Here is a 16811-nt window from a genome sequence, read left to right as displayed (position 1 = left end):
TTCCTTGAAATGCCGCCGGGGCGCTAATTAATTTAAAATCTCTTCTCACTCCTGCGCTTACCAAAGGCATGCGGTAAAAGTAAGCATGCGCTAATAATTTTATTAAAACCTCTTCTCACTCTGGCACTTACCAAAGGCATGCAGTAAAAATTTGAGTGTGATGTAAGGATACCATCATAAAAAGCACATTTAATTAAAAAAAACGTTATTATTGTCTTACCTTGACTTATAAATGAAATCCATGCCAGCTCCTTCTGATCAAAAGCATCGATAACTTGTTTATAGAAGTCTTCCTTATTTTTCTTCAGTTTTAAAAGTATCTCTGTCTCGATGGAGATCTTCCTTTATTACCTCCTGCTTCGATTGAAGGTCCAGTTTAGAAAACTGCTATCAGACCGCTGCTATCAGTTAGCTCGGCTCCTCAAGTACGGGGGCGGTCGACAGAATTATCCTCGGAAAATGCTTTATTTCAGCCCGGTTGTTTACATAGCCAGCATAGGTGTTACATCCTAAAAGGTCCGTTGTACACCCGCCGCGTCATATCCGTCCCAGCACAATTCACGCCACTCATTGTCACTTCTTCTGCAGCCGAGTAGCCACAAGAAGGATCACTAGCGCCCTCTACCCATTTAACGACTCATATTTGACATAAGCAGCTACGGTCTCAAGCTGTCGTCTTGCGGGATTCCCAGAACCAACAAGGAAGGACATGGCTTGAGCAGTTTGACTGGTATTTGACCGGTATTGAAATCAGCCTCCTCCATTTTGAAAATGATGACAGGGGAAGTGTCACTCGTGACATCACAAGTTCGACCAGGCGGTAATACTAAGCATGCACTAATTATTTTGCGAAGCGAGTTTGCAGTAATTCAAGGCAGGAAATATGGTATATTCATTTGATTATTTACAATCCGGGGAGGTGGGATGTGGAGGTTAGGCGAGGGTTGTAGTTGCCTGGAGGTATTTTTTTAGTGCCGTTTGGAAGGAGGATAGAGATGCACTTTCTTTTACACCTGTTGGGTTTAAGATAATAATTTTAACTGCTTTCAAAGAATGAATTGTGTTCGAGTTCGGCCCTAAAGTTAAAATAATTTGGAATTGAACCAAAAGGTAATTTAAGAGCCTAGGCTCCACAAAATATTTTTGTGTTTATTTTTACAGTGTTTTTTACACTTAGGTGACTATAGTAAGAATGTTAACTGATAAGACATTTAGGCCTATTTTTGTTTGATTTAGTTTTTGTATCAATGTTTGATGGATATCCATCTATCCATCCATTTTTTACCAGTTGTCCCTTACAGGGTCACGGGGGGTGCTGAAGCCTATCCCATCTGCACACAGGCAGAAGGCGGCGTACACCCTGGACACCCTGGAGAATCTGCATAAATTCATCTCTCTGTAATGATGTGTTTGTGACTGACATACTAGACTTAATACAATCATTAAGTTGGATCTCTGATAAAACCGTATAACTTATTCACTGCAAAAAAGAGCTGACAAAATAGAATATATAAGAAGGCTAAATTTTTGGGAAAAAAAATACTAAAAACTAGTGAAATGCAGGTAGTTCATTTTACTTGATAAACATCCTGAATTAAAATGAGTACATGGTGAAATTAGCCAGACTTTTAGGATAGAAATAAGTATTTTATTCTGACGTCCTTATTCAACTTGCGTTTTTGGATGTTGAATAATCTTTACAGGGGAACATTATCACAATTACAGAAGGGTTAAAACCAATACAAATCAGTTCCCAGTGGCTTATTTTATTTTTCAAAGTTTTTTTCAAAATTTTACCCATCATGGAATATCCCAAAATAAGGCTTAAAAAGTGCCTCATTTTCGCTATCTGTAAATCCACCCGTCCATTTTCCTGTGACGTCACATAGTGATGCCAATACAAACAAACATGTTGGATAGCACAGCAAGATATAGCGACATTAGCCCGGATTCAGACTCGGATTTCAGCGGCTTAAGCGATTCAACAGATTACGCATGTATTGAAACGGATGGTTGGAGTGTGGAGGCAGATAGCGAAAACGAAATTGAAGAAGAAACTGAAGCTATTGAGCGAATAAATATTGAAGCTATTCGGCGATCGCCTTCTAACCAACGATTGCATCTTTTGACCACTGGAGCAACTTAAATCCGTCGATTAGTAAGTGTTTGTTTGGCATTAAATGTGGGTGGAGGGAAAGGCTGGATGCAAATATAGCTACAAACGTACATACAGCTAGCCTAAATAGCATGTTAGCATCGATTAGCTGGCAGTCATGCCGTGAGCAAATATGTCTGATTAGCACATAAGTAGATAACATCAACAAACTCACCTTTGTGATTTCGTTGACTTTATCGTTGGAAATGCATCTGCTTTGAGTGTCGCAGGATATCCACACATCCTTGCCATTTCTGCCATGTTAGCATCGATTAGCATGCCATGCTAATCAATGCACACTCCACGTAAGACAACTTGAATCCGTCCCTGATCGTGTTGTTACACCCTCCGTCAACACACCGACGAGGCATGATGTCTCCAACGTACGGAAACCAGTTGAAAAAACGTAAAATAAAAGAGCTGATTTGACTTGTGTGTGTAATGTGTTTGAGAAAATGGTGGATTGCTTCTCATTTTAACGTCAAGGGGGAAAGGTCATCGCTCCGACAGCGAACAATTAAAAGGCGTTTAAATCGCCAAATTCACACTTTTAAAATTCGGAAATAGGTTAAAAAAAACATGTGGTCTTTTTTCTGCAACATCAAGGTATATATTGACGCTTACATAGGTCTGGTGATAATATTCCCCTTAAAGCAAGATCGTATATGTGGAGAAAACCAAAATATCTGATTTGATTAGTCATGAAGATGCGACTTGTCCAGGGTGTACTCCGCCTTCCGCCCGTGTGCAGCTGGGATTGGCTCCCGCACCCCTCCGCGACCCCAAAAGCGGTAGAAAATGGGTGAATGGATTTTCTCAATTATAACATTTTTAAGCTAGAATAGACACAATCATGTGTGCTTCAAGGACTGTATCCCTTGCAGACTGTATTGTTCTATATTGTAGGAACTAGAATATTAATAACAGAAAGAAACAACCCCTTTTGTGTGAATGAGTGTAAGTGGGGGAGGGAGGTTTTTCTGGTTGGTGCACTAATTGTAAGTGTATCTCATGTTTTTTATGTAGATTTAATTTTTTAAAAATAGTCATAAAAAAACTAGAATACACAAAATATAAAAATTGAGTTTATGATGTAAAGTCCTTAGGCACCGATCGCCATTTTTGCCAGTGGGTGCTCATACAGGTGGTCAATCTGACGCTACTTTCTGAGGCTATGTCTTACACCAGGGGTGCCCATTACGTCGATCGCGAGCTACCAGTCGACCGCAGGGGGTGTGTCAGTCGATCTCCAGCCAGGCTTTTAAAAAAAATAGACCTAAAAATTAGTGATCATCAATCTTCACCAAGACGTCACTTAAATGACATTCACGGTACCGGAGGGTCTTGTGAGATGATGCTGGCTGCTGCAAGATCATTATTATTAAAAATGACCGAGAGGAAGGCGAGAAACACTTTGTATTTCAACAGACTCTCGCGCCGTACCTTCCGTCAAAACTCTAAAGGCCGACTGCACATTTCCTATCTTCACAATAAAAGCCCTGCTTCATGCTGCCTGCGCTAACTAAATACAGTCTCGGAAAACTGGCATGCACAAGCGATCCCTCAGAATGCTGGCGTGCACATCACTTGTGCACACCAGCTTTCCGAGACTCTTATTTTGTTAGCGCAGGCAGCATGAAGCAGGGCTTTTATTGTGAAGATAGGAAATGTGCAGTCGGCCTTTAGAGTTTTGACGGAAGGGACGGCGCGAAAGTCTGTTGAAATAAAAAGTGTTTCTCGCCTTCCTCTCTGTCATTTTTTCATAATAATGAACTGGCAGCAGCCAGCGTCATCTCACAAGACCCTCGGGTGCCGTGAATGTCAATCAAGCAAGCTACGGAATTTGCCGCCAATGTTTTTCTTGTAAAGTGTATGGAAGCTGGATGAATCAGATGCCAAAAACCAACCACTTTCATGTGGTATTGTACAGAAAGGACAACTTTTTTTCTCCTCCATTTGAAAATGTGGGCGTTATCATCATTACTGTCTGATTCCAATCAATGCAAGTCATCAGAATCAGGTAATACACCAACTTATATTCTTGTCTTCGTGAAAGAAAGACATCTATATGTGTTACACATGCTTGTATTATCATTAAACACATTTAACTTGTTTACAAAAATGTCTCTTTCATAAATAAATAAATATAGATGATATATATATAAATGAGGTAGATCCCCTCGAGTTGGTCAATTGAAAAGTAGCTCGCCTGCAGAAAAGGTGTGGGCACCCCTGTCTTACACCAATAATTATTTAGCCTGAGCCCCATTTCAGTCACACTAAACCAGCGTTTGAGGTTCCCCTCCACGGACAATTTTTTACACGAAAAGTGCGCCGTGTATTTCTTGAATCTCCGGCTCTTAGCTTTGTATAGACTCATTGATCGTTTACAAACTGTGTTCGGAGAGGAAGTGACGCCAGAAAGACCGCGTCAGAAATAACGCGCTGCAGCCAGCTTCAAAATAACACGATTTCTTAACTTTGAGGTAACCACTGGAAATATGGAGGCAAGTCATCAAGACATGCCGTGCTTTATACAGACGCTTGTGGAAATCACACATGAATATCTTAAAGGGGAACATTATCACCAGACCCATGTAAGCGTCAATATGTACCTTGATGTTGCAGAAAAAAGACCATATATTTTTTTAACCGATTTCCGAACTCTAAATGGGTGAATTTTGGCGAATTAAAGGCGTTTCTGTTCATCCCTTTCTGAGCGACAACGTCAGAACGTGACGTCACATTGGTACTCAACGCCATTTTTCCCTACTACATCACACGCATCGAGTCAAATCAGCTGTGTTATTTTCCGTTTTTTCAACTATTTTCTTATACCATGGAGACATCATGCCTCGTCGGTGTGTCGTCGGAGGGTGTAACAACACGATCAGGGACGGATTCAAGTTGATTTACGTAGAATGTGCATCAATTAGCACGGCATGCTAATCGATGCTAACATGCTATTTAGGCTAGCTGTTTACATATTGCAGCATTATGCCTCATTTATAGCTATATTTACATGCAGCCTTTCCCTCCACCCACATTTAATGATTTAAGTTGCTCCAGTGTCAAGAGATGCGAAAGTCCCTCGTTTGGTTTTTACCGGCGATGCTACGACAGAGATGGCACAGAGATGGCAAGAATGTCTGGATATCCTGCGACACTCAAAGCAGATGCATTCCCAACGATAAAGTCAACGAAATCACACAGGTGAGTGTTGTTGATTTTACTGACTTATGTGCTAATCAGACATATTTGGTCGCGGCATGACTGCCAGCTAATCGATGCTAACATGCTATTTAGGCTACCTGTATGTACATTTGAAACTATATTTACATCCGGCGTTTCCTTCTACCCACGTTTAATGCGAAACAAACACTTACCAATCGACGGATTTAAGTTGATCCAGTGTCAATGCGAAAGTCCTGATCGGTTGGTCTGCACATTTCACCTGCGATGCTAAGACAGACATGCATGGCCGAATAGCGTCAATAGCTATTCGCTCAATAGCTTCAGTTTCTTCTTCAATTTCGTTTTCGCTACCTGCCTCCATACTCCAACCATCTGTTTCAATACATGCGTAATCTGTTGAATCGCTTACGGCGCTGAAATCCGAGTCTGAATCTGGGCTAATATCGCTATACCTTTCTGTGCTATCCGCCATGTTTGTTTCTGTGTGATCACGCTGTGACGTCACAGGATAATGGACGGGTGGATATAACGACGGTTAAAATCAGGCACTTTGAAGCCGTTTTTCGGGATATTGCGTGATGGGTAAATATTGAAGAAAAACTTGGAAAAATAAAATAAGCCACTGAGAACTGATTTTTATTGGTTTTAACCCTTCAGAAATTGTGATAATTTTCCACTTTTTTAGGTATTCATGTGTGATTTCCACAAGCATGTGTACATGTAGAAGAAGGAGAAACACGGGCATGTCTGGATGACTCGCCTCCATGACTTAGCTCCAAGCTACAAAACCGCTTGATTATGAAGCTGGCTGCGGGCTTTCTTTGATGTCAAGTTACTTCCTGTGTGGGTGTGGTCTCTGGCGTCACTTCCTCTCCGAACTCACTTTGTAAACAATCAATGAGTCCATACAAAGTTAACAGCCGGAGATTTAAGAAATACACGGCTGACTTACCCGTTTAAAGATTCGTCCAAGGAGGGGGACCTTAAAGGCTGGTTAAGTGTGGCTAAAACGGGGCTTAGGTTAAATAATTATTCTTTTAAATGTTTAAACGAGTTAGTGTAGACATGGCCTTAGACGGCTTAGTGTAGAAGGGGCCTGAGCAAGCTTTTTCTTGGTGGTGAGAAAGAATTTGCCATCAATCCCACGTGGGCGGGATCGGCGCCTATGGTTAAGTCAATGGCTAAAAATAAGAAAATAACTCTTAAAATTAGGGAAATTTGTGGAAATAAAATGTTAAATATTGCCAAGTGGCAATTTTGCAGTGTAGTTTTTTTTTGGGCTGTGTTATCAGTTGGTGTAAGCAGGACACTCTGCAAGCATCAACCTCCTCCAGGAGTGTTTAATGAGCAATTCCCCTCACAGTCACAAAGGTGCTGAAAGTCACTTAAAGTGAAGCACTTTCGCTTTCACTTTGCTGTCTAATTACCATTTGATTTATGCTCAGAGGATGCATCACTTGCAGTCTCTGCAGCCAAGAGCGGAATAAGTGTTGGGATTGAAGAACATAAATGTTGCGGTCCAGTTCAGTGCACGAAAACAAAGTGAAAGAAGTATATTTATATAGCGCTTTTCTCTAGTGACTCAAAGTGCTTTTACATAGTTAAAACCAATATCTAAGTTACATTTAAACCGGTGTGGGTGGCACCGGGAGCAGGTGGGTAAAGTGTCTTGCCCAAGGACACAACAGCAGTAACTAGGATGGCGGAAGCGGGGATCGAACTTGGAACCCACAAGTTGCTAGCACGGCCGCTCTACCAACCGAACTATACCGCCCCATAGAAGAAGGGGAAAATGCTATAAGTCATTGGTTCTTAACCTGGGTTCGATCCAACCCTAGGGGTTCGGTGAGTTGGTCTCAGGGGTTCGGCGGAGCCTCCGCCGCAGAGGTGAGGACACACCCGATTTATCGTGTAAATAGAAACTTCTCCCTATCTGCGTATTATGTATACGGCAACCGCAGAAGTCCCCCTACTTTTGTCAGAACGGGGGCTATGGTGTGGTTTGTTTTCCCGGAACGCAAAGGAAGGTGACGGGACATGGCGTGAAGGTAAAGACATATTTTAATTTATCTATAAATGCAAACAAAAGGCGTGCATAAGGCGCAGAACAAACTTGGCTAAAAAAAATAAAAAACTACCATTAAGGCAAAACTGTGGATATCAAACTAAAGACTCGCTAAACGTGACATGAATAAACAAAACTTACTTGGAAGGAAATGAGCAGAGCGATACATAACCAGAGTGAACAGAGCATGGAGCAACAACAATGACGCCAGCCCGACTGCCTGGCAAGTATAAGCTTAAATCATAGTGACATGATTAACACAGGTGCGTGAGTCCTGAATAAATCAGGTGCGTGAGTGCAAATGAGTACAGGTGAACTAATCGGTCGTCATGGTGACAAAACAATGGAGCCTAAACAGGAACTAAAAAGCGTCTTAAAGGCCTACTGAAACCCACTACTACCCGCCACGCATTCTGATAGTTTATACATCAATGATGAAATATTAACATTGCAACACATGCCAATACGGCTTTTTTAGTTTACTAAATTACAATTTTAAATTTCCCGGGAGTTTCGTCTTGAAAACGTTGTGTAATGATGACGTGTACGCAAGACGTCACAGGTTTTAAGGAAATATGAGCGCTGCACACACACACACAGCTAAAAGTCGTTCGCTTTAACGGCATAATTACACAGTATTTTGGAGTTCTGTGTTGCTGAATCTTTTGCAATTTGTTCAATTGATATTGGAGAAGTCACAGTAGAAAGATGTAGTTGGGAAGCTTTAGCCTTTAGCCACACAAACACACGGTGATTCCTTGTTTAAAATTCCCGGAGATGAAATTTTACTATGGATCAGAGCGCGGTCAAGCCAACATGGATCCCTACCAAATGTCAACCTGTGAGAAAATTGTGGTTAGAAAGTCAGTTCTTACTGGAAAAAAGCTGAGCTTGTGCCGTCCATAGCTGCCGTCGACTCCCCTGAGACACTGCACGTCAAGACACCCGTGGAGACACCCTTCCGACTATCAAGTACTATTTAACTCACTAAAACACTAGCAACACAATAGAAAGATAAGGGATTTCCCAGAATTATCCTAGTAAATGTCTCTAAAAACATCGGAATGCAATGGGGTTTTTTTTTTTACTTTTTTTTTTTTTTTTTTAATCTTTTTTTTTTCTAGTCTGTCGCTATCAATATCCTCAAACACAAATCTTTCATCCTCACTCAAATTAATGGGGAAATTGTCGTTTTCTCGGTCGAATAGCACTTATTGTTGGAGGCTCCCATTATAAATAATGTGAATATGTGAGGAGCCCCCACACGTGTGACGTCATCATCTGTTACTTCCGGTAGAGGCAGGGCTTTTGTCTTAGCACCGAAAGTTGCAAACTTTATCGTGGGTGTTCTCTACTAAATCCTTTAAGCAAAAATATGGCAATATCGCGAAATGATCAAGTATGACACATAGAATGGACCTGCTATCCCCGTTTAAATAAGAAAATCTCATTTTAGTAGGCCTTTAAGAACCACTGCTATAAGTGAAGGGGACGATTCTATAGGTGAAGGGGAAGATGCTATAAGTGACACTTGCTGGCCGAAGCCTCTGCGTGCTTTTCTGTGCAGCAGCCGAAGCAGAAGCAGCAGCGCGACGAGCCAAAGCTCATCAGCGGGGTTGCAATTACATAACTTCATCGAGCAGCCGAATAAGTCACAACAAAATACGTATAAAATAAAACAAAAAAAGTAAATTAAGCAAAAACGCATGCAACCTTCTTCTAATCTGCAGGGGGGAAAAAAAACATATCCTCACTTCCGGTGAACAAAAAACTGTTGTTATCCTTACCTGCATGATGAGACGTGCTTCTCCGTGGCGCTCGAGTGTCCTGCCTGTGCGCGCCTCAAACTCCCACTGACTCGTCCGTGGATGCGAAGGAATGCGCACACACACACGCGCGCGCACCCTCACGCACACGCTGACCGTGCATGCGTGGAAAAGACTGGGTTTTCATCAGCGGGAGCGTATAATGACGTGGCGTCAATAGGCGATAATGATGACCGAGGCTCCAACATCACCCGCGGCTGCGGGTTCCAACCACACGTTGGACACGCTTAACGAAACAGATGTTGGACTGTGGAAAGGTTGTGCACATGTATATGCATAAAAACTAAAATAAATACTACTTTTGACCGGTTGTCATCTGCAGTGGTGCTTATATATTTATGTGCCATGTAAGCATACTTGCCAACCTTGAGACCTCCGATTTTGGGAGATGGGTGGGGGCGTGGTCGACGGAGGCGTGCATGGTTGGGGGCGTGGTTAAGAGGGGTGGCGTATAATTCACCAACTCAAGTATTTCATACATACATACATATAGATACAGGTGCTGTTCATATTATTAGAATATCATGAAAAAGTTGATTTATTTCAGTAATTATATTCAGAACATGTAACTTACATATTATATCAATTCATTACACACACAGTGATATATTTGAAATGTTTATTTCTTTAAATTTTGATGATTACTACTGACAATTACTGAAAATCCCAAATTCAGTATCTCAGAAAATTAAAATATTAGTTACGACTAGTACCAAAAAAGATTTTTTAGAAATGTGGGCCAACTGAAAAGTATGAACATGGAAAGTTTCAGGATGTACGGCAATCAATACTTATTTGCAGCTCCTTTTGCCTGAATTGCTACAGCAATATGGCGTGGCATGGAGTCGACCAGTCTGTTGCACTCCTCAGGTGTTATGAGAGCCCAGGTTGCTTTAATAGTGGCCTTCAGCTCTTCAGCATTGTTGGGTCTGGCATCTCGCATCTTCCGCTTCACAATACCCCATAGGTTTTCTATGGGGTTAAGGTCAGGTGAGTTAGCAGGCCAATCAAGAACAGGGATAGCATGGTCCTTAAACCAGGTACTGGTAGATTTGGCACTGTGTGCAGGTGCCAAGTCATGTTGGAAAAGGAAATCTTCACCTGCATAAAATTGGTCCGCGGCAGGCAGCATAAAGTGTTCTAAAACTTCCTGGTAGACTGCTGCATTGACCCTAGACCTCAGGAAACACAGTGGACCAACACCAGCAGATGACATGGCACCCCAGACCATTACCGATTGTGGAAATTTGACACTGGACTTCAGGCAACGTGGATTCTGTGCCTCTCCTGTCTTCCTCCAGACTCTGGGACCTTGATTTCCAAAGGAGTTACAAAATTTACTTTCAACGGAAAACATGACTTTGGACCACTCAGCAGCAGTCCAGTCCTTTTTGTCTTGAGCCCAGGCGAGACGCTTTTGACGTTGTCTCTTATTCAAGAGTGGCTTTACACAAGGAATGCGACAGCTGAAGCCCATATCTTGCATACGTCAGTGCGTGGTGGTTCTTGAAGCACTGACTCCAGCTGCAGTCCACTCTTTGTGGATCTCCCCCACATTTTTGAATCGGTTTTGTTTGACAATCCTCTCCAGGGCGCGGTTATCCCTCTTGCTTGTACACTTTTTTATACCACATCTTTGTCTTCCCTTTGCCTCTCTATTAATGTGCTTGGACACAGAGCTCTGGGAACATCCAACCTCTTTGGCAATGACTTTTTATGTCCTGCCCTCCTTCTTTAAAGTATCAATGGTCATCTTTTGGACAGTTGTCAAGTCAGCAGTCTTCCCCATGATTGTGTGTCAAACAGAATCAAAACAAGAGACAATTTAAAGGCTTTTCAAGGTGTTTTGAGTTAGTTAGCTAATTAGAGTGTTGCACCAGGTATCTTCAATATCTGACCTTTTCACCATATTTTAATTTTCTGAAATGTTGAATTTAGGGTTTTCATTGGTTGTCAGCTATAATCATCTCCTTTTTGGCAAAAAAACACTTGAAATGTATCAGTCTGTTTGGAATGAATGTATACATTCTACAAGTTTGACTTTCTAAATGGAATTAATGAAATAAATAAACTTTTTCATGATATTCTAATAATATGACCAGCACCTGTACATACATACGTATATATATATATATATATATATATATATATATATATATATATATATATATATATATATATATATATATATATATATATATATATATATATAATACTTGACTTTAAGTGAATTCTAGCTATATATATTTATTTTATTATATATATAAATAAAAGAAATAGTTGAATTTCAGACGGCACCTGTCAAATACACAGTATTTGACAGGTGCTTGCTTGTAACTAAAAAAACAACAACAACACTTACCTTTCACTATTTGAATAACCTTTGTTCTGCCATTTGCGTATTGGCGAGCGATCTCCAAATCCGGGAACATCCTTCACGGATTTTTTGTAGACATCCGCAAATGCGAGGTGGACCATAATACTGGGTTGTGAACGATGCTGCGCTGCGGACGCTTTGTGCTTCGCTGACCGTTCATGGCTGAGTATGTCCGTTCGGCCGCTGTGTTCGATGGAGAAGTCTGTTCTACAAAATTTACAGGCAACATATCCCTTCCCCTTCGAACTCTCCTGGATAAACTAAAATTCTTGTTTCCAATCGTTCTGGATCTTGCAAGCATATTTCTTCATTTTGCTCGTCGAAGGTGTAATATATTGGGTTAGAGTCAATAACCAGGCGACGTGATGAAGTTTCGTCTCTTTACTGTGGGCTTCAGAACAGACATTCTATTCTATGTACAGTAGATGGCAGTATTGTCCTGTTTTAGAGGGTCACAACATTGAGTCAGGTTCTCATGGAGCTCGGTCTGAATTTCGGGAGAAAATTTGTCCCGGGAGGTTTTCGGGAGAGGCGCTGAATTTCGGGAGACTCCCGGAAAATCCAGGAGGGTTGGCAAGCATGCATGAAACCCTAATATTAGAACGTCTTTCAGTACAGTTCATCATACTCATATCATGTTGTGGCAAGATAAAATAATGTACAGTTCCTTCTAAACATCCATCCATCCATCCATCCATTCATTTTTCTACCGCCTATTCCCTTTTTGGGGTTGCGGGGGGCGCTGGCGCCTATCTCAGCTACAATCGGGCGGAAGGCGGAGTACACCCTGGACAAGTCGCCATCTCATCGCAGGGCCAACACAGATAGACAGACAACATTCACACTCACATTCACACACTAGGGCCAATTTAGTGTTGCCAATCAACCTATCCCCAGGTGCATGTCTTTGGAAGTGGGAGGAAACCGGAGTATCTTTATTATTTCCAAGTTTGTAAACAACAATGCTTTAACAGCAAGTACTAATAATGGCGCCCTAATGCGCACTTAACTGTCGCTGTCCAATGAAATGAGCTGCACATGTGCTATATCTGCAACACACATACTCTACAAGAGTGTTTTTCATCCACTGTGCCGCGACACATTAGTGTGCTGTGAGATACAGTCTCGTGTGCCGTGGGAGAATATGTAATTTCACCTTTTTGGGTTAAAACATGTTTTGCAAGCCAGTCATACTTAACCTTGAGACCTCCGATTTCGGGAGGTGGGGGGCGTGGCTAAGAGGGGAGGAGTATATTCACATCTACAATTCACCAACTCCAGTATTTCATATATATATATATATATATATATATATATATATACACACACATATGTATAAAATACTTGACTTTCAGTGAATTCTAGCAATAAACCGTATTTCCTTGAATAGCCGCCGGGCATGTAATATACGCCTGCCTTGAATTACTGCCAGGTCAAACTCGCTCCCCAAATTTATTAGCGCATGCTTACTTTTACCGCCGGGTCAAATTCGTGACGTCACGAGTGACGCTTCCCCTGTCGTCATTTTCAAAATGGCGGAGGAGTTTTATTTTGGTTTTACTGTGTGTAAACCAGGGGTCTTGTTCGTGACGTCACGAGTGACGCTTCCCCCGTCGTCATTTTCAAAATGGCGGAGGAGTTTTATTTTGGTTTTACTATGTGTAAACCAGGGCTCTTGTTCCACTGCCATACAGATCACACTGATGGTTGTTATATGAAACAACTTTAACACTCTTACTAATATGAGCCACACTCTGTGAACCCACACCAAACACATTTCGGGAGAACATTGGCTCTGTAACACATTATAAACGCAACATAAGAATTACCCACATTGCCATGCATCCATGACTATATTATACACCCCGCTAGCACCAACCAATAGCAATGAAATCTCCTGATGATTGAGGGAACCCCTCATGAAACAGTTCTGTAGAGATGAAGTTGTCTTGTGATTTCTTTTCCCACACATACATACATGCATATACATACATATATATACATATATATATATATATATATATATATATATATATATATATATATATATATATATATATATATATATATATATATATGTATGCAATGATGTTACGTTATCCATAGGAAAATACATTTTTAGACATTATGATTTGCCTGAGCGGTTAGGAGACATCGAGCGTAAGAAGCGGTAGAAAATGGATTGGAAAGGACAGATTTTGAAAAATAATGCTTTTTTTTGTCTCTCTCTTTTTTTTAATTTGTAACGTCCCGCGGGCCGGATTTTGGGTACCCCTGCTCTACAATACACCATAGAAACTTCCTGCTGTGCTCTTCCAGTTTTAATGAATCAAATTTAAAAATACAAAAGTATGCATTTAAAGTAGGCCTATTTGGATAACGAAAATTATTGTTGTATTTAATTATCAGTATGAAATGCAAGCTTATTTTGTTATGGCAATGCTACAACCGATATGTCACCTGGCTTCAAAGCTAAGATGAAAAGGGCAGCTTCATATTTGAATAATCAATATAATGGACGGTTAAAAGTGATTTAAATTGAAAAAGAATAGTTGTCAATTATTGAGGTTATCTGTAAATACTTTTGGGAACCGCAGTTTTTAAAATTCCATCAAATAGGCGACGGAAGGTGCTGACTTTTAGCGCATGTGAAAAGAGATTGGGCAGCTCAGTAAATCGAGCAGTGACAAAACCTGAACTCAAAATAAACCACGTTGCCACCTGAGCCTTACTGGGTATGAGAGCGGCCTCATGTAACAAGCTTGCTTACGCACATCAACCTGACGTTTCTATGCCCCTTTTCAGGGCAAAGATGAGATGTGTCAAGACTGACATTGATGTGGAAATGAGCCCTGCCTCATGCCAACTTCTTGGCTGAGGTCAGGTTTAGGATTGGACAAATACAGAGGTGAAAAATCGGTTGTTCAAGAGGAGCTTTGAAAGGCTGAAACCACATCCCAGCACCATAATACTACTTTTAACAACAAAGTGAATTTCCGGAATAACAAAAACTTTCATTGAGGTGGAACTATCGCGTGTTATATTATCTGAAGTTGCTAAAGTTCAGCGTATTAAACACGTTTAACATCATTAAAACATACATTTAAAAACCTTACTACCATTTTTAAAGGGGAACATTATCACCAGACCTATGTAAGTGTCAATATATACCTTGATGTTAAAGAAAAAACACCATTAGTTTTTTTAACCGATTTCCAAACTCTAAAAGGGTGAGTTTGGCGATTAAAACGCCTTTCAATTGTTCGCTGTCAGTGCAATGACCTTTCACCCATGACGTCACAACAGGAAGCAATCCACCATTTTCTCAAACACATTACACACACCAAGTCAAATCAGCTCTGTAATTTTCCGTTTTTTCGACTGTTTTCCGTACCTCGGAGACATTATGCCACGTCGGTGTGTTGTCGGAGGGTGTAACAACACGAACAGGGACGGATTCAAGTTGACTTACGTGGAGTGTGCTAATCAGACTTATCAATGGTCACGGCATGCTAACTGATGCTAACATGCTATTTAGGCTAGCTGTATGTACATATTGCATCATTATGCCTCATTTGTAGCTATATTTGCATCCAGCCTTTCCGTCCACCCACATTTAATGCCAAACAAACACTTACCAATCGACGGATTCAGGTTGCACCAGTTGTCAAAAGATGCAATCGTTGCTTAGAAGGCGATCGCCGAATTCGTCCTCGTTGCCGCTGTCTGTCGTGATATGGCTCAATAGCTTCAGTTTCATCTTCAATTTCGTTTTCGCTATCTGCCTCCACACTCCAACCATCCGTTTCAATGCATGCGTAATCTGTTGAATCGCTTAAACCGCTGAAATCCGAGTCTGAATCCGAGCTAATGTCGCTATATCTTTCTGTTCTATCCGCCATGTTTGTTTGTATTGACATCACGCAGTGACGTCACAGGAAAATGGACGGGTGGATATAGCGATGGTGAAAATCAGGCACTTTGAAGCAGTTTTTCGGGATATTGCGTGATGGGTAAAATTTTGAAAAAAACTTCGAAAAATAAAATAAGCCACTGGGAACTGATTCGTATTGGTTTTAACCATTCTGAAATTGTGATAATGTTCCCCTTTAAGAGGGAATCCGACCCAAGACACTCTGCTTTGCAACACAAATGCTAATGACGCACTGCACAAGAACTACCGGGGCGCGTTTGATTTCATATTCTGATCAGAGACGGAGCTTGATGTGGCGAGGAATACATTTGAGGTCAAATTTCAGATGACGCCCCTTGTCATTTAATAGTTTATATTTGACATTGATTGATTGATTGAAACTTGTATTAATAGATTGCACAGTAGACTACATATTACATAGAAATTACCACTAAATGGTAACACCCAAATATGTTTTTCAACTTGTTTTCAACCTGTTTAAGTCGGGGTCCAAGTTAATCAATTCATGGAACAATCCATCCATCCATCCATTTTCTACTGCTTATTCCCTTTCGGGGTCGCGGGGGGCGCTGGCACCTATCTCAGCTACAATCGGGCGGGAGGCGGGGTACACCCTGGACAAGTCGCCACCTCATCGCAGGGCCAACACAGATAGACAGACAACATTCACACTCACATTCACACACTAGGGCCAATTTAGTGTTGCCAATCAACCTATCCCCAGGTGCATGTCTTTGGAAGCGAACATGGTTCCCAACCACTTGTCAACCGGCAGGTTTTGGTGAGAAAATTGTGTGAAAAAGTCGCCTCTTACCGGAGATCTGCGCTGTCCTTGTATCTGCCGTCGACTTCCCTCAGACACTGGCCTCAAGACATCCGAGGACACACCCCTCCGACTATCAGGTACTATTTAATCTCACTAAAACACTAGCAACACAATATATAGATAAGGGATTTCCCAGAACTGTCCTAGTGAATGTGTCTAAAAACATCTGAATCCATCCCAATGCAATCGCCTTTTCTTTTTTTTACTTTCTTTTTTTTATTTATTTATTTTTTCTAGTCCTTCGCTATCAATATCATCATCCACGAATCTTTCATCCTCGCTCAAATTAATGGGGAAATTGTCGTTTTGTCGGTCTGAATAGCTCTTGCTGCTAGAGGCTCCCATTATAAACAATGTGAGGACGTGAGGAGCCCTCACCCTTGTGACGTCATCATCTGCTACTTCCGGTAAAGGCAAGGCTTTTTTATCAGCA

The 16811-nt window shown here is 41.2% G+C and overlaps 1 protein-coding gene across 2 annotated transcripts in view; it reads right to left on the bottom strand.

Moving 5' to 3' along the window:
- The window catches only part of kcnip3b (Kv channel interacting protein 3b, calsenilin), a 122574-nt gene extending 113021 nt beyond the window's left edge, over positions 1–9553 (bottom strand). The window contains exon 1 of one of the 2 annotated variants that reach the window (XM_061898670.1): positions 9203–9553. In XM_061898670.1, the coding sequence (XP_061754654.1) occupies positions 9203–9208 (6 nt within the window). In that variant the 5' untranslated portion in view covers positions 9209–9553. The remainder of the gene's footprint in view (positions 1–9202) is intronic. The other variant, XM_061898677.1, reaches the window with a different exon arrangement.
- Positions 9554–16811: the final 7258 nt, after the last annotated feature.

Source organism: Nerophis ophidion, linkage group LG01 (assembly GCF_033978795.1).
Source record: "Nerophis ophidion isolate RoL-2023_Sa linkage group LG01, RoL_Noph_v1.0, whole genome shotgun sequence".
Lineage (NCBI taxonomy): Eukaryota > Metazoa > Chordata > Actinopteri > Syngnathiformes > Syngnathidae > Nerophis > Nerophis ophidion.
The sequence above is the reverse complement of the archived record's forward strand: the minus strand, read 5'-3'. Positions and strand labels throughout refer to the sequence as shown.